General features: G+C 45.4%; 1 protein-coding gene across 4 annotated transcripts in view; it reads left to right on the forward strand.

Annotated features, from left to right (window-relative positions):
- The window catches only part of ARHGAP10 (Rho GTPase activating protein 10), a 433,763-nt gene that overhangs the window by 173,534 nt on the left and 236,471 nt on the right, over positions 1-23,758 (forward strand). For all 4 annotated transcript variants that reach the window (XM_077477009.1, XM_077477008.1, XM_077477011.1 and 1 more), the window contains one exon: positions 1,902-2,012. In XM_077477009.1, coding sequence (XP_077333135.1) covers positions 1,902-2,012 — 111 coding nt within the window. The remainder of the gene's footprint in view (positions 1-1,901; positions 2,013-23,758) is intronic.

Genomic DNA, 23,758 nt, shown 5'->3' on the forward strand with positions numbered 1-23,758 from the left:
ACGGAGCGGCCAAATGAAGAAATGCCGCTGTAAACAGCATTTCTTCATTCTGCCTAGCAACTAGTGACGCTGATCTCTGCTCCATGTGATTGGAGCAGAGATCAGTGTTCACTAAATGAAAGCCCAACCCCCCCCCACAGTTAGTAACACACCCCTAGGAACACTTAACCCCTACACTGCCACCCACTGGTTAACCCCTTCACTGCCAGTGTCATTTACACAGGAATCACTGCATTTGTATAGCAGTGATTGGTGTATAAATGACAATGGTCCCAAAAATGTGTCAAAAATGTCCGATGGGTCCCCCACAATGTCGCAATAAAAATCGCTGATCGCTGCCATTACTAGTAAAAAAAAAAATAAAAAAAAAAATAAAAAAAAATTATTAATAAAAATGCTATAAAACTATGCCTATTTTGTAAACGCTATAACTTTTGCGCAAACCAATCAATATTTTTTTTTTTACCAAAAATATGTAGAAGAATACGTATCGGCCTAAACTGAGGGAAAAAAATGTTTTTTTTATATATTTTTGGAGGATATTTATTATAACAAAAAGTAAAAAATAATGCGTTTTTTTTTCAAAATTGTCGCTTTATTTTTGTTTATAGCGCAAAAAATAAAAACCGCAGGGGTGATCAAATACCACCAAAAGAAAGCTCTATTTGTGGGAAAAAAGAGGACGTCAATTTTGTTTGGGAGCCATGTCACACGACCGCGCAATTGTCAGTTAAAGCGACGCAGTGCCAAATCGCAAAAAGTGGTCTGGTCTTTGACCAGCAAATTGGTCCGGTCTGAAAGTGGTTAAAGACCTAATTTTAAAAATATTACGTATCAATATAAAAAAACAAAAGATATAATGGCAAAAATCCACTAGAAAATGTCAATGTGCTCCGTGGTCTTATGCCGCTTCTTTAGGACATCATATTCTTCATAGAATAATTTTTTTCCTACATATTTGTTTTTTTTTTTTTTGTTTTTTATGTGTATGGTCAGTCCCCTCCTTTTGTGGGATAAGTGGACTGCTATATTTGATGTTGTAAAAATATTATTTTAAGTGTTCTGTTTGTATCACCCTATATATCTGCAGTTATATGATGTACTCATTCTATATTATGTTATTAATAGATGAAACTAACTAGTATATGGCATTTTATTCTATGAAGAAATCTGATGACCTGAAGAAGTGGCATGAGACAGTGAAACATGTCGACATTTTCTAGTGGATTTTTGGCATTATACCTTCTGATTTTTATATAGATATGTAATGTTTTAGATATATATATATATTTTTTATAGTTAAAGTATTCATTATGGTCTCAAGTGTAATACTGTTGGGTCATCCTTAAACACCCTGTTTGTTTCTATATATCGGTTCAATTTCCTTTCATTCCTTACGATACCCAAAGCTAAAAAAAAATAAGTTTTGGCTACACGTGCACTTTTATAAATGTTTTTCATTTTTGTTGTATTTTTTTCTTACTACTGTAAAAAAATGTTCAGATTTCAGACAAATGTATCCTCAGCTCCAGGAATCAGAATTAGTTTATTCTCCTCCTATTCTGTGGAGTGCCTGTTTGCTTGATGTCAGTTTGCCTGCTTCAGTCTAACTTTGTGTGTCCTATATAAAATTGGCGCACTTTGCTTTGTAAGACTAAGCTTTACACTTGCGCTGCATGCACTACCCCGTACACGCCTTTTTCAAAACCTTTTAAGTTCAAACAATAAATTAATGTAGAGGGTTATAGGTGGCTTATGATATGTCTGTCTGTTTTGAATACACTGCTCTTAAATTTCTTTGGGAGAGATGCACAGATCTTTTCCTTAAAGGGTATGGCATGAGATGTACAGTGCAGTTATTCTGGAGCTTTAAGCAGCTGTTTTCTTTCTTCCTCTTTCAGGCAGATGTCCAAGTGGAGCAGAATCGAGAACATTTTTTTGAGCTGTCACTTGAATATGTGTGTAAACTGCAGGAAATCCAGGAACGGAAAAAATTTGAATTTGTGGAACCTGTAAGTGAGGACAATGGTGTATATATACAAAGGAAGCACTGATTTCTTATAAACTGATGTGTTTTTTATTTAGTTTATTTTTTTCTGTCATTTATGAACTTGATCTTGTCCTTTCATTATGTGCAACTGCATGTTATAATTGGGCCTCTTTCACACAGGCATTCCATCTGTCCATTTTTCAGTCTTCCTTTTGAAGATGGAGAAAAGACCATAATATATTCCAATGGGTGTTCAGATGTATATCGGTGACCATCAGTATACATCAGTAAACATCCAGGTCCATTTAGGCCCACAATTGGAAACAGAACAAGTTTTCAGTACTTCTGCAGGCTACTGATGCCATCCATATACAGCCGCTTAGTTAGGAGCCGGTTCACACCAGGTGCCATAGGACTGTGTTGGGTAGCTATTCCAGCGCAGTCCCACCACAAGACAAAGCGGGTAGTGTGCGCTGAAAAAAAGTTTGACTTGCATTCTTTTTTTTTTTTTTTTCAGGGCAGTGGGACACAATTCACCACAATTCACCACCTCATACTGCACTGTGGCAAAATCAACTTAGTGTTACTAAACCCACAACCATAAAATGAGTTTGTGTGTTCAGTAAAGCATGCTTGTTATACTCACTGTGAACCCTAAGGAGTTAATCGTCCGCATTGTGAAAAAAGACGGTTTGTTCTTGTATTCCCAGATTCTCCCCTCCTTCCATTGTCCCCTGATAATTTCCTGATAACACAGAGCCTATGGAGTCAGGTTGCACATGCTCAGTTTGATGTGTATTGCTAAAGAGTTTTTTTTTTTTTTTTGAGGGTGCATGTGATCAGCACAGGGCCAATCAGAACTGTCTAGACAGTCAGGGATCTTGCAGTCTCATAGGGCAGTCAGAGTAGAATGAAAATTTCTCCTACAAGCTTTATCCTGTGCTTGACTGGACACTGATAGAAGTCATGACTGCTCTAACTGCTGATGAGAAAAGGTATTTTCCTGGAAGACTCCTGGAAAAAAGTAGCTAACAGGTAATAACACTTTTCCAAGTCCTCTTCCAGGGCGGCTTACAGAGGACAAAATGGGAATACTTGATTAGGGCGGGACCACAGCCTGCAGAACCTTCCTGCCAAATGACTGTTTCTAGCTGGCCAGCAGATCCAGCCTGTAATAGCGCACAAAAGTCTGGAAACTGGACCAGGTTGCTGCCTTGCAAATCTGGAGGGGAGATGCTTCAGCACTTTCAGCTCAAGATGTTGATACTGTCCTGGTTGAATGAGCCTTTACTCCAGATGGTGGTGTCAAGGATGCTGCCTTTTTAGATGCTTTGTTACCCCTGTTTGGGCCTGCGAACAATACAAACGGGCTACACCATTCCTTGGTACGCTCAATGTAAAAAAATCAAACGTCTCCTGACGATTACTTTATTAAATGATGCCCCCCTTGGGCTTCCCAGCAAAAAGAAGGGATCGCAATCAGAGCTATGGAAGTTAGTTTAAGTGGCGCTTTACCATCTCTTTTGCAGAGGTTTTCGGCTGCTAGCGGCCGGAAAAGGGTTAAAATGACCCGCAAAGCGTCACTGCAGTGGTGCTTTGCCAGTGGTTCGACAGTGCTGCCCTTTCATTTCAATGAGGCAGGAGCGCTGTATACACCGTTCCTTCACCGTTCCAAAGATGCCGCTTGCAGGAGTTTTTTTTTTTTAACGTCCTGCCAGCACATCGTCTCAGTGTGAAAGCCCTTGGGCTTTCGCACTGAGACTGCAGAGAAGCTGTTTTTCAGGCACGTTACAGGCGCTATTTTTAGCCCAAAAGCATCTGAAAAATGCCTCAGTGTGAAAGGGGTCTAACTTTGTCCAAATAAATTATGCAGAAAGGCTCTGCGATGGAGAGTGCCTGGATCTCACTGATTCTTCTTGCAGATGCCAGTGCTATCAGAAGTACCGTCTTTAAGGTCAATAACTTAATCGGTAGCTCCTCTAGTGGTTCAAAAGGCACCCTACAAAAACTGTGCAGCACTGTAAATAAATCTCACGCGGGGAATCTTCTCGTCTTTGGGGCCCTTCTACGACCTATGACCGTAAGAAACCGCTTGATTAGGGGCTCTTCTATAAGCCTCTTACTTGGGAAACTAGACAATGCTGATACCTGTACTTTGAGGGTACCAACTGCCAGGTTCAGGTCTGCCCCCGCCTGGAGGAAATATAGGACTACAGGAATCGTAGGCCCTAAAATTCTGTTAAGCCTATGCCAGAAGCCAAATTTCTTCCAGATTGTATTTTATATAGCGTTGGTAGTTGGTTTCCGGCTACTAAGGATGTTATCAAGGATATTATCAATCGCTGTGTTCAGTAAAGCATGCTTGTTATACTCACTGTGAACCCTAAGGAGTTAATCGTCCGCATTGTGAAAAAAGACGGTTTGTTCTTGTATTCCCAGATTCTCCCCTCCTTCCATTGTCCCCTGATAATTTCCTGATAACACAGAGCCTATGGAGTCAGGTTGCACATGCTCAGTTTGATGTGTATTGCTAAAGAGTTTTTTTTTTTTTTTGAGGGTGCATGTGATCAGCACAGGGCCAATCAGAACTGTCTAGACAGTCAGGGATCTTGCAGTCTCATAGGGCAGTCAGAGTAGAATGAAAATTTCTCCTACAAGCTTTATCCTGTGCTTGACTGGACACTGATAGAAGTCATGACTGCTCTAACTGCTGATGAGAAAAGGTATTTTCCTGGAAGACTCCTGGAAAAAAGTAGCTAACAGGTAATAACACTTTTCCAAGTCCTCTTCCAGGGCGGCTTACAGAGGACAAAATGGGAATACTTGATTAGGGCGGGACCACAGCCTGCAGAACCTTCCTGCCAAATGACTGTTTCTAGCTGGCCAGCAGATCCAGCCTGTAATAGCGCACAAAAGTCTGGAAACTGGACCAGGTTGCTGCCTTGCAAATCTGGAGGGGAGATGCTTCAGCACTTTCAGCTCAAGATGTTGATACTGTCCTGGTTGAATGAGCCTTTACTCCAGATGGTGGTGTCAAGGATGCTGCCTTTTTAGATGCTTTGTTACCCCTGTTTGGGCCTGCGAACAATACAAACGGGCTACACCATTCCTTGGTACGCTCAATGTAAAAAATCAAACGTCTCCTGACGATTACTTTATTAAATGATGCCCCCCTTGGGCTTCCCAGCAAAAAGAAGGGATCGCAATCAGAGCTATGGAAGTTAGTTTAAGTGGCGCTTTACCATCTCTTTTGCAGAGGTTTTCGGCTGCTAGCGGCCGGAAAAGGGTTAAAATGACCCGCAAAGCGTCACTGCAGTGGTGCTTTGCCAGTGGTTCGACAGTGCTGCCCTTTCATTTCAATGAGGCAGGAGCGCTGTATACACCGTTCCTTCACCGTTCCAAAGATGCCGCTTGCAGGAGTTTTTTTTTTTTAACGTCCTGCCAGCACATCGTCTCAGTGTGAAAGCCCTTGGGCTTTCGCACTGAGACTGCAGAGAAGCTGTTTTTCAGGCACGTTACAGGCGCTATTTTTAGCCCAAAAGCATCTGAAAAATGCCTCAGTGTGAAAGGGGTCTAACTTTGTCCAAATAAATTATGCAGAAAGGCTCTGCGATGGAGAGTGCCTGGATCTCACTGATTCTTCTTGCAGATGCCAGTGCTATCAGAAGTACCGTCTTTAAGGTCAATAACTTAATCGGTAGCTCCTCTAGTGGTTCAAAAGGCACCCTACAAAAACTGTGCAGCACTGTAAATAAATCTCACGCGGGGAATCTTCTCGTCTTTGGGGCCCTTCTACGACCTATGACCGTAAGAAACCGCTTGATTAGGGGCTCTTCTATAAGCCTCTTACTTGGGAAACTAGACAATGCTGATACCTGTACTTTGAGGGTACCAACTGCCAGGTTCAGGTCTGCCCCCGCCTGGAGGAAATATAGGACTACAGGAATCGTAGGCCCTAAAATTCTGTTAAGCCTATGCCAGAAGCCAAATTTCTTCCAGATTGTATTTTATATAGCGTTGGTAGTTGGTTTCCGGCTACTAAGGATGTTATCAAGGATATTATCAATCGCTGATATTATCAATGGCTGAAAGCCATTTTCTTCCTAACATCTCTCTCTCAGAAGCCAGGCAGTCAGAGAAAGAGAGCTCAATTCCTGATGGTTCACCACTCCCTAATGTATGAGATCCTCCCTGCAGGGTAGTTTCCAGTGGTCCAAAATGCGGAGCTTTAGAAGACTTGGGAACCATGACCTTTTTGGCCAAAAGTGCGATTAGGATAACTTTTGACCCTGATGATTTCATCTTCCGAATGACCTTTGGAATGCGAGCAAAAGAAGGAAAAGCGTACGCTAGATCTGCCTCCCATGATTGTGATAGAGCATCCAGACCCAAGCTGAGGTGGTCCCTCTGGAAACATAAGAACTAGTTCACTTGCCTTTTGCAAAAAGATCTATTTGAGGAGACCCCCACTTCCAACAGATCTGATTGAAGACTACCCGGTTTAGGCACCACTCTGTCTGGGCTAATGTTTCCCTGCTGAGTGCATCTGCCAGAGAGTTTAGCTCTCCTTTCAGGTGAACTGAAGAGAGGGATAGCAAATTTTTCTTCTGGCCATTGCCCAATCTTCTCTGCTATACTCAAGAGGTGAGGGACTCTCGTACCCCCTTGTTTATATAGCTTACTGTGGTCTTGTTGTCTAAAAGGACTTGGACATGTCTCCCCTTCAAAGGTGGGCCAAAAGCTACAGCTCTCTTGCATTGGAAGAGAGGTGGCCTTGCTGGTGATCCCAGAGACCCTGGGCCACTTCTTTGTCTGAGTGAGCTCCCCAACCATGAGCGATGGAGTTTGATGTGATTTATCACTGGATTGAGCTGAAATTAAAGCCGACCTGCAGATAGGTTGATTGTGTCCAACCACTAGCTGACTGACATCGGATCCTTGCCCGATTGAAAAGAGACTCCTTTTTGCTATCCCAAACTGAGAGAATAAGGTTCTCGTATGGAATTGTGCCCACTGAACACCTGGAATGGCTGCGGTCATAAGCCCAAGGATTCGCATTACATTCTGTGTTGAGATGTCTGGGCTTGTACAGAGGTCGGTAACTCGGGATATCAAAGTCTGTACTTTATTTTATTTTTTTCGGCAAAAAAAATCCTGGACACTATCTGGTACTCCAAAAACACGATCACTTGAGTGGGAATGAGATGAGACTTCTCCAGATTGACCAGCTATCCCAAATGCTGGAGGTGATCTATATTTATGCTCAGATGCTGCTCAATCTCCCCTGGAGAATCTGCAAAGAGCAGCAGCTCATCTAGGTAGGGGATTATTTTGATCCCCTCTGACCTCATGAGTCTAAAGCGCTTCTGCTAGCCCTTTTGTGACGATACAAGGAGCAGAAGCTAGGCCGAAAGGCAGGGCATTGAACTGGAAATAGAATGTTTTGAACCCATTCTGGACTGTGAACCTGAGGTATCTTCTTGGAATCCCCTTGAATGGGTATGTGAAGATGGGCATCCCTGAGGTCTAACGACACCATGAGGCCCCACTGGGATAGCAGCTCTTGTTTTATATGTATGGATTCCACTTTGAAACGCTTGTACTTGACTAACATATTGTCAGTACTAGAATCCCTTTAGGACCCAGCACAACTCACCTGACACAGCCTGTGTCTGGGAAACAACAGTGATTGGCCTGCTCACGTTTAAATCACCTGTATCAGCATTCAGTCAGCGCTCGTGTTAGAGTTCACTCGTGTTTGATCCAGCTGATATTTGCTCTGTGACTTTCGTGTTTGACCCGGCTTGTTTGACCCTCCGTACTTGCTTCTGATTCTGTACCGTTTGGATTCTGATCTACCTGTGTATGACCCAGCTTGCCTAGACTACGCTTTGCCTGATTCTACTAGTACCCTCATCTGCAGCAGTGAACCACAAGGTCCAGCAATCATCTATCCTCATCTACAGCAGTGAACTACAAGGTCCAGCAATCATCTATCCTCACCTACAGCAGTGAACTACAAGGTCCAGCAATCATCTACCTTCGTCTGCAGCGGTGTACTACAAGTCTCAGCTGACCTGCTCTGCTTAGACCTGCTCATGGTATGTGCTTTGAACTCTTTGTATAATCAGCACACCTGAACTGTTACTTGTTATCTGCACCTAGCCTGACATTAACACGAGCCAATACATAAAGGGAAACCTATCATGAATCCTGAACAGGCTCAGTTGTTTGCACAAGAACTTTGCTGTTTATCACATCAAGTTCAGGAAATGGCCACAGAGCTCACCAAGGTGCAATCTCCTTCTACTACCACCATTACTAAAACTCCATCTGAACCTAAAATTCCTTTGCCCGACCGGTTTTCTGGTGACCGTAAAGCGTTTTGCAACTTTAAAAACAGCTGCAAATTATATTTCAAGTTGAGGCCATCCTCGTCTGGCCATGAAACTCAGAGGGTTCAAATCATTATCTCTCTGCTACAGGGTGACCCCCAGGCTTGGGCCTTTAACCTGGAACCTAACCATCCAGCCTTACTAACAGTAGATGCCTTCTTTGAAGCCCTTGGGTTTCTATATGATGATCCAGATCGTGCTGCTACTGCAGAATCGACCCTGCGTAACTTAAAACAAGGAACTACCACAGCTGAAATGTATTGCTCAGAGTTTCGCAGGTGGGCCCCGGAATCTGGCTGGAATGATGCAGCTCTCCGCAGCCAGTTTAGAATTGGCCTTTCAGATGCGATTAAAGACGCTCTGGTCAACTTCTCCTACCCAGCCTCACTGGAGGAGGCTATGTGTCTAGCTATTAGAATTGACCGCCGCCAGCGAGAGAGGAGGCGAGAACAAACAATGGCTGTGGCAAACTGTATACCTTCCTTACCACCTGATTATTCCATCTCCAGTGCCAAATCTGAGGAAGAACCTATGCAGTTAGGCTCCACCCGGTTATCTGCCCAGGAACACAAACGCAGGCGTAATATGGGACTCTGCTTATACTGTGGCCTCAAGGGTCATATGCTCCGTTCGTGCCCTACACGTCCGGGAAACGCCAGGACCTAGGTGATTGCGGGGAGGTCACCTTAGGTCTACTCTCATCTCCCCAGGGGGATAATCGCATACTTTTACCCGCTGTCATTCACTTTGGGACAGGGGCTCATGAACTGCTGGCCTTGGTGGATTCTGGAGCAGCTGAGAATTTTATTGATAGAACTCTGATCACCTCTTTGTCCCTGGAAACTCATGCTCTAGATTGTCCAGTCCGCCTGATCTCTGTGGATAATCGGCCTCTCTCACAAGACCTGGTGCTCAAATCCACCAACCCTTTCCAGTTACAAGTAGGGGCTTTGCATTGGGAGAAGATTTCTTGTCTTGTCATTGACTCTCCATCCACTCCTTTGATCCTAGGCCTTCCTTGGCTTCAGAAGCACAATCCTGTAATTGACTGGCCAACAAGAGATATTCTGGCTTGGTCCAATCAGTGTAAAAAGAGCTGCATCCAACACCTTGTTCGACTTGATACCTGTCAAGTGGGAATAGAACAGATTCCACTTTGTTATAAGGACTTTCGGGATGTGTTTTCTAAAGGAATTGCTGACACTTTACCTCCTCATCGCAGTTATGATTGTCCCATTGACCTCTTGCCTGACACTACACCTCCTCGAGGGAGAGTCTTTCCACTGTCTGAACCAGAGAATCTTGCTTTGCAAGAATACATCCAGGAAAACCTAGCTAAGGGTTTCATCCGTCCCTCCACTTCTCCCGCAGGAGCAGGATGCTTCTTTGTCCCGAAGAAGGATGGAGGACTGCGACTTTGTGTTGATTACAGAGGTCTAAATAAAATAACCATTCCCAATCGGTATCCTCTCCCTCTCATCACAGAGTTGTTCTCTCAAATCCAGGGAGCCAAAATCTTCTCCAAACTGGATTTAAGGGGAGCCTATAATCTGGTGCGAATCCGTGCAGGCGATGAATGGAAGACGGCCTTTAACACCAAGGATGGTCATTACGAATGTCTTGTCATGCCTTTCGGCCTCAGGAATGCACCAGCCGTCTTTCAGAACTTCATGAATGACATTTTCCGTGACATGATGGGTCGCTTCATGCTTGTTTATTTAGACGATATTTTGATTCACTCTCCCAATCTTGAAACACATCAGAAGCATGTCTGCTCGGTATTAGCCCGACTAAAGACTCACTCCCTTTTTGTAAAGCCTGAAAAATGTATTTTCCATGTTAAACAAGTACCTTTCCTGGGCTACCTAATTTCTGACACAGGCCTCACCATGGACCCAGCCAAAGTTCAAGCCATTCTAGACTGGGCACCACCTTCAGACCTGAAGGCAGTTCAACGCTTCCTGGGCTTTGCACATTTCTATCGAAAATTCATTAAGAACTTTGCCACCATTGCACATCCCATCACCTCTCTCACCAGGAAGACTCCTAGTACATTTAAATGGACTACTGAAGCCCAGGCAGCCTTCACCCAGTTAAAGAAAGCCTTTACCTCTGCACCAATTCTACGCCATCCTGTTCCTGAGCTACCTTTTATTGTAGAGGTAGATGCATCTGAAGTAGGAGTGGGGGCGCTTTTGTCACAAAAAGATCCTGTAAGCGCTGCCATCCACCCTTGTGCCTTCTTGTCCCGTAAATATTCCCCAGCAGAACGCAATTACGATATAGGCAACAGAGAACTTTTAGCCATAAAGCTAGCTTTAGAGGAGTGGAGACATTGGCTGGAGGGAGCTCGCTATCCATTCATAGTTCTGACTGACCACAAAAACCTTGAATATATCCGTTCTGCTAAAAGACTGAACTCGCGTCAAGCCAGGTGGTCATTGTTCTTCTCCAGATTTGACTTTACAATTTCTTATTTACCAGGTCCAAAAAACATTAAGGCCGATGCCTTGTCTCGTAGTTTATCAGAGTCTCCTCCTCCGCTTCCTCCTCAACCCATTATCTCTGAGGATAGGATTTTGGCTTTTACCCAGACTGACATCTCTGAGGCCTTGTTACCAGCACAGGCTGAAGCCCCTCCCTCCACTCCCCCTGGTATGCTCTTTGTGCCCCTGGCTCTTCGTTTGCAGGTATTGCAACAAGTACATGCATCAAAACCCGCAGCACATCCAGGGTTTAGACAAACTTTTGAGATTGTCTCTCGCAACCTCTGGTGGCCATCGCTTAGGCAGGATGTGTTAGCCTTCGTCCAGGCCTGTGAAGTTTGCGCCAGAAGCAAGAGCAGTACCTCTAAGCCCCCCGGTCTCCTTCGTCCTCTACCAATACCTACCTGTCCCTGGACCCATTTATCTATGGACTTTATCACAGACTTGCCTCTGTCCCAGGGATGTTCCACGATCTGGGTGGTGGTAGACAGGTTCAGTAAGATGGCCCACTTTGTTCCGCTTCCGAAGCTTCCATCTGCTAAAGAACTGGCATCTTTATTCATTAAGCACATTTTCAGGCTCCATGGGGCACCAGTTAACATTGTCTCTGACCGTGGCTCTCAGTTCATAGCCCAGTTTTGGAAGGCCCTTTGCTCTCAGCTGGGGATTAAATTATCATATTCTTCAGCATATCATCCTGAGACTAATGGCCAAACAGAAAGGACTAATCAGACTCTAGAGAAGATGGTACGTTGTCTGATGGCCAAAGATGAGGTGGAGTGGGTCAACATCCTTCCATGGGCAGAGTTTGCCTTTAATAATTGTGCCAGCACATCTACAGGGACCTCTCCTTTCTTTTGTGTTTACGGGTTGCATCCTCGTGTGTGCTCCTTTGATCTTCCGCCCTCTGATGTTCCAGATGCCAACACCACTATTGAACATTTCTCCAAAATCTGGTCCGATGTAAATCATGCTATTTCCCGCTCTGTGCAGGCTTTTAAGAAAACTGCTGACAAGAAGCGCTTAAAGGCTCCAGAATATAAAGTTGGTGACAAAGTGTGGTTATCATCTCGGAATCTGTCCCTGCATGTTCCATCTAAAAAGCTTGGCCCAAAATTCATCGGGCCTTATGAAATCTCGGAGATTGTTAATCCTGTGTCCTACAGATTAAAACTTCCCCCATCCATGCGCATTCCAAATGTCTTTCATGTTTCATTGTTGAAACCTGTTCATTCCAGCCTCCTAGTAAATGAACCAGAACCTGTGGATATGTTGGACAGTCAAGAATATGAAGTGGCATTTATTCTTGATTCCAGACGAGTGCGCAATTCCTTACAATATCTTGTTCATTGGAAAGGGTTCGGTCCAGAGGATCGATCTTGGGTACCAGCTCGTGATCTTCATGCTGACCGACTTAAGAAGAAGTTCCATCTCCGTTATCCAAGTAAGCCTGGGGGTGCAGGAGCAACCCCTCGAGAAAGGGGGGGTACTGTCAGTACTAGAATCCCTTTAGGACCCAGCACAACTCACCTGACACAGCCTGTGTCTGGGAAACAACAGTGATTGGCCTGCTCACGTTTAAATCACCTGTATCAGCATTCAGTCAGCGCTCGTGTTAGAGTTCACTCGTGTTTGATCCAGCTGATATTTGCTCTGTGACTTTCGTGTTTGACCCGGCTTGTTTGACCCTCCGTACTTGCTTCTGATTCTGTACCGTTTGGATTCTGATCTACCTGTGTATGACCCAGCTTGCCTAGACTACGCTTTGCCTGATTCTACTAGTACCCTCATCTGCAGCAGTGAACCACAAGGTCCAGCAATCATCTATCCTCATCTACAGCAGTGAACTACAAGGTCCAGCAATCATCTATCCTCACCTACAGCAGTGAACTACAAGGTCCAGCAATCATCTACCTTTGTCTGCAGCGGTGTACTACAAGTCTCAGCTGACCTGCTCTGCTTAGACCTGCTCATGGTATGTGCTTTGAACTCTTTGTATAATCAGCACACCTGAACTGTTACTTGTTATCTGCACCTAGCCTGACACATATATGTCTGAGGTTTAGAATGAGTCCGACCTTCCCCGATGACTTTTGTACTAGAAAGGTGTGAGGATATCATCCACTCTCTCTTTGGCTTGGGTGGATGTAGCTGATCACATTCACTTCTAACATCTTCTGCATGAGTACGGACATTGCCATAGCTTTCACCTTGTCTCTTGGTAGAATTGTAGGATGAAAGCTTTGGGGCAGACAATCCAACCACTCTACCCTGTACCCAAACTGAATAATGTCTAGAATAAAGCTTTTGGAACGTGTAGCCTGCCATTGTGAGAGGAATACACCCAGTCTTCCTCCCACTTGGCCGACCAAGTCACTGGGAAGTGTCTTTAAACAGGAAGCCACTCCAGCCCTTCTCTCCTCCATACTTCCAGCGCTTTCTCTGCTCCTGCTCCCGCTTGTATTGCTGACCGTGGTCGCTTCGACATCCCGGGGGGGGGGGGGGGGGGGCGAAAATTTATTGCTGCTGCTACTTTTTGGGAAAAGGAAAGCCTTTTTTTCTTGTCTGCTGACCTCTCAAACATGGACTCCAGCTTCTTGCCAAAGAGCAATTCCCCTGAAAAGGTAAGGGAACAGAGCTTACTCTTGGATACCATCCTTCCCAGGTCTTCAGCCAAATAGCCATTCCAGGCTTCGTTAATTAAGGCTGTAGAGCTGGCACAAAATTTCTGACTCCATGGAGGCATCTGCATTATTGACCACTTTCCTTGCTGAGGGTTGAAATAGTATCCAAAATATCTTCTCGGGAGTATCTGACTCCAGAAGAGCACAGAGCTGCTTAAACCATAAATCCAGAGTACAGGCCGCACATGTAGTGGCCAGGGCTGGCTTAAAGTTAGCGGAGCAGGTCTCCCATGTTTCCTTGAGTACCCCTTTACCTTTCTTGCCTTTCTATCCATTGATGAAATGAAAGTTCTGTGATACTTTTAAGGAATTTTCCCAGAGCACACAGGACACTGCCTTCTAGGTGCCTCTGCTTTGCCGTCTCTGGGCTCACGGGGCTCGTCCTAAAACAGATTAAAAAGAACAACCCCCCCCCCCCCCCATTCCCCTAAATTAACAGACATGTAAGCAAACAGCCAGGGATAGTTTGGAAAGCACCCACCACCAGAGCTGGTGCTAAACAGTGAGACCCCTGTCCACTGAGTCCACTATGCAGAAAAAAATCCATTCCACCACCACAGGAGGAAAAGGAAGATGGCAAACTAGCCCCTTTTTTCCTACCTAAGGGCCGGCATCAGCTGATGGTGCCTCCAAACCTGCTTCTATGGTGGCTTCTTCATCCATGCTTGCTCACCTGAATAGTCATCGTATGCCATGCTTTGCCTCCACCCTTTTATATGGTGGAATGGAATAGCCCAGAGTGGCGCTGTGGATCTGGTGACGCCACCCGACTAGCATAAGGGCTTCCCTGTTACTGTAATCCCAGCCATACACCCAGGCTTTTCCTTCTGGCTGCATTAGGGTGTTCAACTTCCAGCCACATCACTTCTTGTCCCGGTGCCAGCCATGAGACAGAGGAGGAAAGACTCTTCCTTCCTCAGCAGCCATTACCAAGAGGGGAATAAAACAAGTAAGGCAGGGAGCGGTAATGCCATTAAGACACCGCACCATCCACCTTCCGCCCCTGCTACACTTCAGCTCCAGACTCCACCAACAGGTACTTTCACTGAGGCTACACACCAAACAAGGGAGAGGGGGTCCCTTAAATTTTCATCCAGACCTGCTTAACTGGTCTGAGGATGACCCGAGCACATTCCTATCCCCAGGAGTACTGCCCCTTTTAAGGGATATGACTGCCGGAAGGCCCCTGCCCCCTAGCAAGTAGGCCAGGTAAAACAACAAAATTGTTCCTAAATGGCTGGAGGAAACACAAATACTGTGTCTGTGCTTTTATTTTGATCATGTGTTTCCCATGCTAGGTAGGAGGAGCCAATCTCTCTGTAAGCCGTCCTAGAAGATGACGGGGGGGGGGGGGGGGGGTGGGGAGTAAATTGTGCATTCTAGAGTAGTCATTGGTATAAACAAGCCATTGGGGCCACTTCACACCAGAATGCACTTGGTCTGCGATCTGCTGCGCGTGTCAGTATATTTTCCGAACACCCCACCTCCGTGCATTTGCCTGCATCAGATCTCCTGTGATTGATGCTCAGTTCACATTGGTGCGATGCAGGAAAACCTGCGAATCCACTGCGGGTTCCCGGATCGCATGGGTGATCGCATTCTGGTGCAGACCTAAAGGGTCCTACATGACTTTGCACTGAATGCAATGCAAATTCAGCCGATCTGTATGGCTGAATTCCCATTGCATAGATGCAATTTGCGCAGCAGTGCGAATCACATGCAAATGTCACACAACACACTAATGTAAACCCATCCTTAATGTGGTGAATTTTTGAGGAGGAGTGCTTGGATTACTTTCCGTGCGATCTCAGCCCATTACAACTTACCGTACCGAAGGCAGACCACAGTCTGTGCAATTCAAGGGTGAACCAGTCCTAAAAGTCAGGTTTTTTTTTAAATAGAAAATAAAGGCCGGTTTACAAATGGGGCACTTTTTTTAAATGATATGTGATGTAGGAAGAGGGGTCATGTCCAGGGTGTACTTGGCATCTATCTTTACCCTTCTATAAAGGTGCGGAGATGAGGAATTTCTCTCAAGACTTATTCAAATGCTGCTTTTTTTATTTTAAATATAAGGCCGCGTACACACGGGCGGACTGTTCGCCCCAACTTAGTTTGTCAAACAATCCGACAAACAGTCCGCTCAAAATTTGCATGAGCAGACTTGACCACACACGATGAACGAACAGTCCGCTGAAAGCGTGCGCGATGACGTGAACGGCACGTATGACGGGACGAGAAATTCGACGTCCAATACATAGCAATGCAACCTTCGCCGTGTAAATCCTTTCTGAGCATGCGCGAAACTTAGTTTGTCGAACAAGCCTACACACAAGCGGACTGTCTTACGGAAATTCCGAAAAACTTTGTTCGACAGACTGTCCGCTGAAACTGTCCGCTGAAGCCCACACACGAGCGGACTGTCCGCTGAAACACTGTTCAGCAGACAAAGTTGGGCGAACAGTCCGCCCGTGTGTACGCGGCCTAAGAGTGTGTGTGTGTATATATGTGTGTGTGTGTGTGTGTGTGTATATATGTATGTGTGTGTGTGTATGTGTGTGTATGTGTATATATATGTATGTGTATATATATATATATAGAGATTATAATCTCATACGTACATACATCGTTCTTGGTAAAAATGAGTACACCCCTTTTGAAAAGGCTTTTAATCAATATCTCAATGAAAACCAGAACAATTTACAAAATTTTGCCAAAACTGAGTTTTATAAAACATTTGTTAACCACTTGCCGACCGCCGCACGACGATATACGTCGACAGAATGGCACGGGCAGGCATATGGTACGTATGTACGTCCCTGCCTTCCCGCGGGTGGGGGGCCCGATCGGGCCCTCCCCCCCCCCCCCCCGGTGCCTGCGGCGGTCGGTATTCGTTCGGGAGCGATCCGGGATGAGGGGGCGGCCATTCATTCATGGCCACCCCCTCGCGATCGCTCCCGACGAATGGAAATCCTTCGTGACATCACTTCCTCTCCTGTAATGTAAACACAGGAGAGGAAGTGATGTAATCTCTCCTCCGTGTCGGTATTTTTCGTTCCGGCACCGAGGAGAGAGGATCGGTGAGTTGCACCAACACGACACTTCACAGTAGAACATGCCAGGCACACTCACACCCCCCCAATTACCCCTGCCCCCCAAGTCACAGTGACACCAATGCATTTTTATTTTTTTTGCATTGGTGTCATTTGTGACTGTAATAACTGTTAGGGCAGTTAGGGTTAGCCCCCTTTAGTTCTAATGTACCCCCCTAACCCCCCCCAATAAAGGTTTAACCCCGTGATCACCCCCGTCGCCATTGTCACTAAGGCTGGGTTCACATTGCAGCGGTTTATGAGAACGGATGTGATTCGCACCGCACTGCAGTGCAAATCACATCCGATCTCTGCGATTCGAGTTCAGCCATTCGCCGCACCCGCCGCAAATTCGCACGGGACCCTTTTTTTGGTCCGCAGCAGAATCGGATCGCATGGGTGTTCACACCATGCGATCCGAGTTTGCAGATCGCACTGCGATATGCGAACTGATCTGGGGGTGTCATTAACATTTCACTGACACTCCCAGCAGTTCGCATAGGGCAGTGTGAACTGCCGCCGGGAGGCATGCGATGCGGGAACCCGCCGCGGATTCGTGGCGTTCCCGCATCGCTCCAGTGTGAACCCAGCCTAATAAGCGATCGTTTTTCTGATCGCTGTATTAGTGTCACAGGTGACGCTAGTTAGGCAGGTAGGTATTTAGGTTCGCCGCAGCTTTTTATAGCGCCAGGGACCCCCATATACTACCGCATAAAGCCCCCTGATTGCCCCCTAGTTAACCCTTTCACCAGTGATCACCATATAACTGTTACAGGTGACGCTGGTTGGTTAGTTATTTTTTTATAGTTTCAGGGCACCCGCCATTTATTACCTAATAAAGGTTTAACCCCCTGATCACCCGACGGGTGTCATTTGTGACTGTAATAACTGTTAGGGCAGTTATGGTTAGCCCCCTTTAGTTCTAAGGTACCCCCCTAACCCCCCCAATAAAGGTTTAACCCTGTGATCACCCCCTGTCGCCAGTGTCACTAAGGCTGGGTTCACATTGCAGCGGTTTATGAGAACGGATGTGATTCGCACCGCACTGCAGTGCAAATCACATCCGATCTCTGTGCGATTCGAGTTCAGCCATACAGATAGTATGGCTGAATTCGCGTTGCACCCGCCGCACCCGCCGCAAACTCGCACGGGACCCTTTTTTTTGGTCCGCAGCAGAATCGGATCGCATGGGTGTTCACACCATGCGATCCGAGTTTGCAGATCGCACTGCGATATGCGAACTGATCTGGGGGTGTCATTAACATTTCACTGACACTCCCAGCAGTTCGCATAGGGCAGTGTGAACTGCCGCCGGGAGGCATGCGATGCGGGAACCCGCCGCGGATTCGTGGCGTTCCCGCATCGCTCCAGTGTGAACCCAGCCTAATAAGCGATCGTTTTTCTGATCGCTGTATTAGTGTCACAGGTGACGCTAGTTAGGCAGGTAGGTATTTAGGTTCGCCGCAGCTTTTTATAGCGCCAGGGACCCCCATATACTACCGCATAAAGCCCCCTGATTGCCCCCTAGTTAACCCTTTCACCAGTGATCACCATATAACTGTTACAGGTGATGCTGGTTGGTTATTTTTTTATAGTTTCAGGGCACCCGCCATTTATTACCTAGTCTCACTAGTGTACCCCTAAATTTAGGGGTGTCTACTTTCCAAAATGGGGTCATTTGGGGGGGGGGGGTTTGTGCCATCTTGGCATTTTATGGCCTTCAAAACTGTAACGCCCTTAGAAAGCCTAAAGGCGGTGCTTGGTTTTCGGGGCCCCGTACGCAGCTAGGCTCCCAAAAAGTCCCACATATGTGGTATCCCCGTACTCAGGAGAAGCAGCAGAATTTATTTTGGGGTGTCATTTCACATATGCCCATGGCATGCGTGAGCAATATATCATTTAGTGACAACTTTGTGAAAAAAAAAAAAAAAAGTTTGTAATTTTCCCGCAACTTGTGGCAAAATATAAAATATTCCATGGACTCAACATGCCTCTCAGCAAATAGCTTGGGGTGTCTACTTTCTAAAATGGGGTCATTTGTGGGGGTTTTGTGCCATCTTGGCATTTTATGGCCTTCAAAACTGTAATAGGTAGTGAGAAGTGAAATCAAAAATTTACGCCCTTAGAAAGCCTGAAGGCGGTGCTTGGTTTTCGGGGCCCCGTACGCGGCTAGGCTCCCAAAAAGTCCCACATATGTGGTATCCCCGTACTCAGGCGAAGCAGCAGAATTTATTTTGGGGTGTCATTTCACATATGCCCATAGCATGTGTGAGCAATATATCATTTAGTGACAACTTTGTGTAAGAAAAAAAAAAAATTTTTTTGTCATTATTCAATCGCTTGAGGCAAAAAAATAAAATATTCATTGGGCTCAACATGCCACTTATCAATTTCCTTAGGGGGTCTACTTTCCAAAATGGGGTCATTTGGGGGGGTTTTGTACTGCCCTGCCATTTTAGCACCTCAAGAAATGAGATGGGCCGTCGTAAACTAAAAGCTGCGTAAATTCCAGAAAACGTACCTTAGTTTGTAGATGTGACAACTTTTGCGCAAACCAATAAATATACAGTTATTGACTTTTTTTTACCAAAGACATGTGGCTGAATACATACCTAAATGTATGACTAAAATTGAGTTTATTGGATTTTTCTAATAACAAAAATTAGAAAATATCATTTTTTTTTCAAAATTTGCGGTTTTTTTACGTTTATATCGCAAAAAATAAAAATCGCAGAGTCAGTCAAATACCATCAAAAGAAAGCTCTATTTGTGGGAAGAAAAGGACGCAAATTTTGTTTGGGTACAACATTGCATGACCGCGCAATTACCAGTTAAAGCAGCGCAGTGCCAAAGTGTAAAAAGACCTCTGGTCATTTACCAGCAAAATGGTCCGGTCTGAAAGTGGTTAAGCTCATTACATGAAAGTAAGGTTAATATAGCTTGGATTACAAAATGTTCAGTTTTACTCAAATTAGTTGATGTGAAAATGAATACACCCCACAACAAAAACTACATCTAGTATTTTGTATGACCTCCATGATTTATAAGGACAGCACCAAGTCTTCTAGGCACGGAATGAAGAAGTTTTCAACCTATTGCTACATCTATCTTTTCTATTCTTTAACCACTTCCGGACCACCACACGCCGTTATACGTCCTCACTTTGAGGAGGAATATCGTTGTTCTGGCAGCAGCTAGCTGCTTTAACCCTGGTATTGTCGTGTTTGGCCGGCGGTCCGCTACAAGATAAAAGTGGTCTCTGCGGCGGCTTTATCTGCAGCAAGAGAAGGGGCTTTCCCTCTCCCGCCGCAATCTCGTGCCCTCCGTCGCTTCTGGAGCCATCGGCAGTGTCGGAGGCAATTGGATCCCTCCATGGCTGTGCATGGAGACAAGTGAGTGGAAGATGGCCCCCACCCGTCTCCTTGACACTACAGGGCAGAAGCAACGTCAAAACGTCACTTACGCCCATAGCTCTTAAAGGGACATTTTTTTTTTTAAATGAGACAAAAAAAAATATTATAGCATTTTAGTGTAAATATGAGAGCTGAGGTCTTGAGGTCCTGTCATGCTTTTTTTTCTATTATAAGGGATGTTTACATTACTTGTAATAGGAAGAAAAGTGACACAGTTTTTTTTTTTGCACTTGATAAATGCTGGAAGTGTGAAAGGGGTCTTAGGATTTTGTTGTCTAAAATTAGCTTTGCTCCAAAGACTTTGAATTTGTTAGGAAAAATACTTTTGTGTGTGCAAATAAACAAATCTTGGTTGCAAGCAGTGGCCCGCATTTGTGTGGGTATTTTGTTGTATAGTGCCCCATAGAAATTGTTGATTCTGAAAGGAAAGTAAAGGTTTTGTGACAAATCTGTTGGTGTACTCAATTATGCTGAGCAGTGTGTGTGTATATAATAAATTGTTTATAGAAATTTCAACAAATATTGTAAAGGTAATCGGTATTCTGTCATCCCTTGTGCTTGACAGTGCAGATGACACCCATGTGAAAGGGGTCCTAGAGAACTTAGGTGCAAGGTAGAACCTTCCTTATCATATGGTTGGATCTCCGCATATTCTTTGGCACCACTGCAAAAAAAAAAAAATATGCTAACGTTTTATTGGAAACTGGTATTTGGACAGTTAACTGCAAGTTCACTTCATAGCCTCCCCAGTAAGGTTTTATAGGTAATGGTTTTTAGACTCAGCTATGTTGTGAAATGTATTTATTACCTGTGAATGTCAAGGTTTTCTATTTGAAATAACTTTTTTTTTTCTCCATAAAAGCCAATGCTAGACAGCAAGGTCTGTGGCCACTGTGTTAGAGAACATTGCAGCCACTGGCTCCGCCCCACGTGTCATTCATAGTAACATTACATTTATAGACCATGCACTGAGTGGGCCCAGCATGTTTTCTTCAATCTCTCCCCCCTTCCACAGATAGAATTACTCTCCTTGCAGCCAGACAGTTTAGCAGGAGCCGATATTTAAACTGATATTAAAGCCACTTGAAGTTAAAGAATTAATATGGGGATAACATTTTCAGAAGAAACATTACTCCTGCCACAATAAATTACATTTTCAGAAGGTTACACTTCAGCTTTTTAAAGAATTACAGTCTGAATGATCTGTATAGCATACAGTTAAAGAGCTGCTAAATCTTAAAATGTCAATTCTTCTTAGTATCTTGGGTATGGGGGAGCTGTTGGCCAGCAAATCAGACTCTAAATCCACAGAACTTTTAAAAGGAACCTAAAGTCTGCTTTACAGTATGCTGATCTACTTAGTGAGTGGTTCCTCGGCAGACCGGCGGTCTGCTCTGCTGTCACTACAGTCTTACAGCTTTAGCTCATGGTGGGATATTTACAAGATACATGCAAATCATGTATGCAGGTTGTAGTGCCAAGGTGGCAGGTAGGTGCCTGTCACTTGGGGGACCTGATCCTGGTTATACAGAAGAATTTAAACTCTTTTATTATGCACTTTACGTAGCCAGGTGGCCTACTATAAATCAAGGAATTGTTCCGTAATGTAGTGCAAAGAACAAAGCAACAGTGTGCAGGAACCAGCCAGAATGTTTTTACTGATGGTATTCAAGTGTCTATTTTATTCCCTGGTACTACACTGTACTTTGCTCTTTTCACAGTGGTATTAAGCCTGCAAGTCTGTGTATGACCCTGCCCATGTGACTGGCAACAGGTCATTTAAAGAACTAGTCCCAAATGGTGATTTGCAGTACTTTGATTTTCCACCTTTAAATTGTTATAATACAGCTTTTTTTTCTTTCGTTCATTGACGGACACACCACCTTTAATCTTGACCTTAGGGTTATATTGTCACCTTCAGGAGAGGACTAGGCAGAACATGTAAAAACAGCAAAACTGCACAGTACCGCCCAGGGGGCGATCCTACTGGCTATAACCCCTCACTCTGCCTCCAGCAGCTCTGTTTTTTTTTCTGCTTAGTGTAGAAGGACCCGGCTCCCGGTGGGGACCATTGGTCCTAGGAATTTTTTTTCTTCTCCATTTTTGATTCCTGTAATCTATAATCAACAGCCAGGCTGGGTGACAGGCTGGATACTATAGATCCTGGTAGTTTCCCCAGCCTGGCCATCGAGCGTGAGCAGACCTTAGCTACACGCTGGGTCGGCCATGACATACCCAGTCTGATCCAGGGGCGGCCGGTTAGCTATATGCTCCAGGGCACACATATGGTGGGGCAACTGCTGTCTGGTTCAGTGTGCCGTGGCCGACAACCAGCTCGTACTGCTCGGGTTATGGGTCTGTCCGTGGAATGCGTCCAGCTGTCTCTGCAGGATGGAGCAGCTGGGCATTCCCTGGGAGGTCGACTAGGGGGTCTCTCCCTTTCTTCTCTCCCTGTCCTCTCTCCCTGTCCTCTCTCCCTGTCCTCTCTCCCTGTCCTCTCTCCCTGTCCTCTCTCCCTGTCCTCTCTCCCTGTCCTCTCTCCCTGTCCTTTTTCCTCCTCCCCATGCTATGAGCCACTGTGTGACTTGGCATAGGAGGTGCGGTGCACGTACCTGGCCGGGGGTCCTCTGGGGGGTGCTCTGAGCCCTTGCAGGGGGCTGCGCTGGGCGTTGGTGGTCCGCTTGTCCTTTTCCCTATTTTTAGGCCATGGTTGGGTAGCTAGTGTGTATGCCATGTGGGGCGGCCACCGCGTGAACCGTGACCATTTTCCTGTAGCCACAGACAGTTTTTTTCTTCTGCCATTTTCTGGAAGTCTGGCAGCCATTTTCCTTGCGGGGCGCCCCTCAGTCTGTGGCAGCTAGGAGGGTGGGCATTTTGTGTGACTTGCCTTAGGTCTCTAAGTGGTGGCAGGCGAGAGATAACTCCGTGTCCGGGTCAGCGCAGGAAAAAGCGCTAGTAGGAGCACTTATCACTGCGGTGTGGGATACCCTAAAGATGGAGGATACGATGGGGGCATCTACAGAGGTTTCGGTCCCTTTTGGGTCCCACGAGCCGGCCCACACGGCTAAGGTGTTTCCCTACCTAACTTATTTAGAGAAGTTTATTTAGAATTTTTGGGGAGACCCACATCGGGCCTTTTCGGTCCCGAAATGGATGGCGGTACGTTACCCCTTTTGAGGAGAGTTTCCTTAAAAAAAGTGACATCTCCTCCCGATTGTTGACCCCCTGGTATCCAGGTTAAATAAGATAACCACGATTCCGGTGGCAGGGACCCCTGCTTTCAAGGACCCTGCTGACAGAAGGGCCGAGGTGGTTGCCCGGTCCATGTTTACGGTGGTGGGGTCGGCATTGCGACCAGTGTTGTCTTTGTCTCATGTAAATCGGCATAAAAAAACCCTAATGAACACTGCTTGTAGATATCTCCTTACTTGCTTAGTATTGTTGTAATCCTTTTTGTTCTTTAGAATGATGTCACTGAGCATGCCCAGATCTCCCCTGATTTACAGCACACTCTGTGTACTTTATCTATTATCAGGGCTTCCTAGGGCACACAGCACTGAAATCCCAGGAGACTGCAGAATCATTCAGAGCTTCCTCCTGCACCCCATGTGACCATGTGACATCACATGCAGTGTAAACCAGGGCATTGGGCAGCATTACTGCAGTCTTATCAGCTGAAGCAAAGGCAAACACTAGAT

Source organism: Lithobates pipiens, unplaced genomic scaffold (assembly GCF_037356315.1).
Source record: "Lithobates pipiens isolate NorthernLeopardFrog02 unplaced genomic scaffold, aLitPip1_a1.2 Scaffold_13, whole genome shotgun sequence".
Taxonomy (NCBI): Eukaryota; Metazoa; Chordata; class Amphibia; order Anura; family Ranidae; genus Lithobates; species Lithobates pipiens.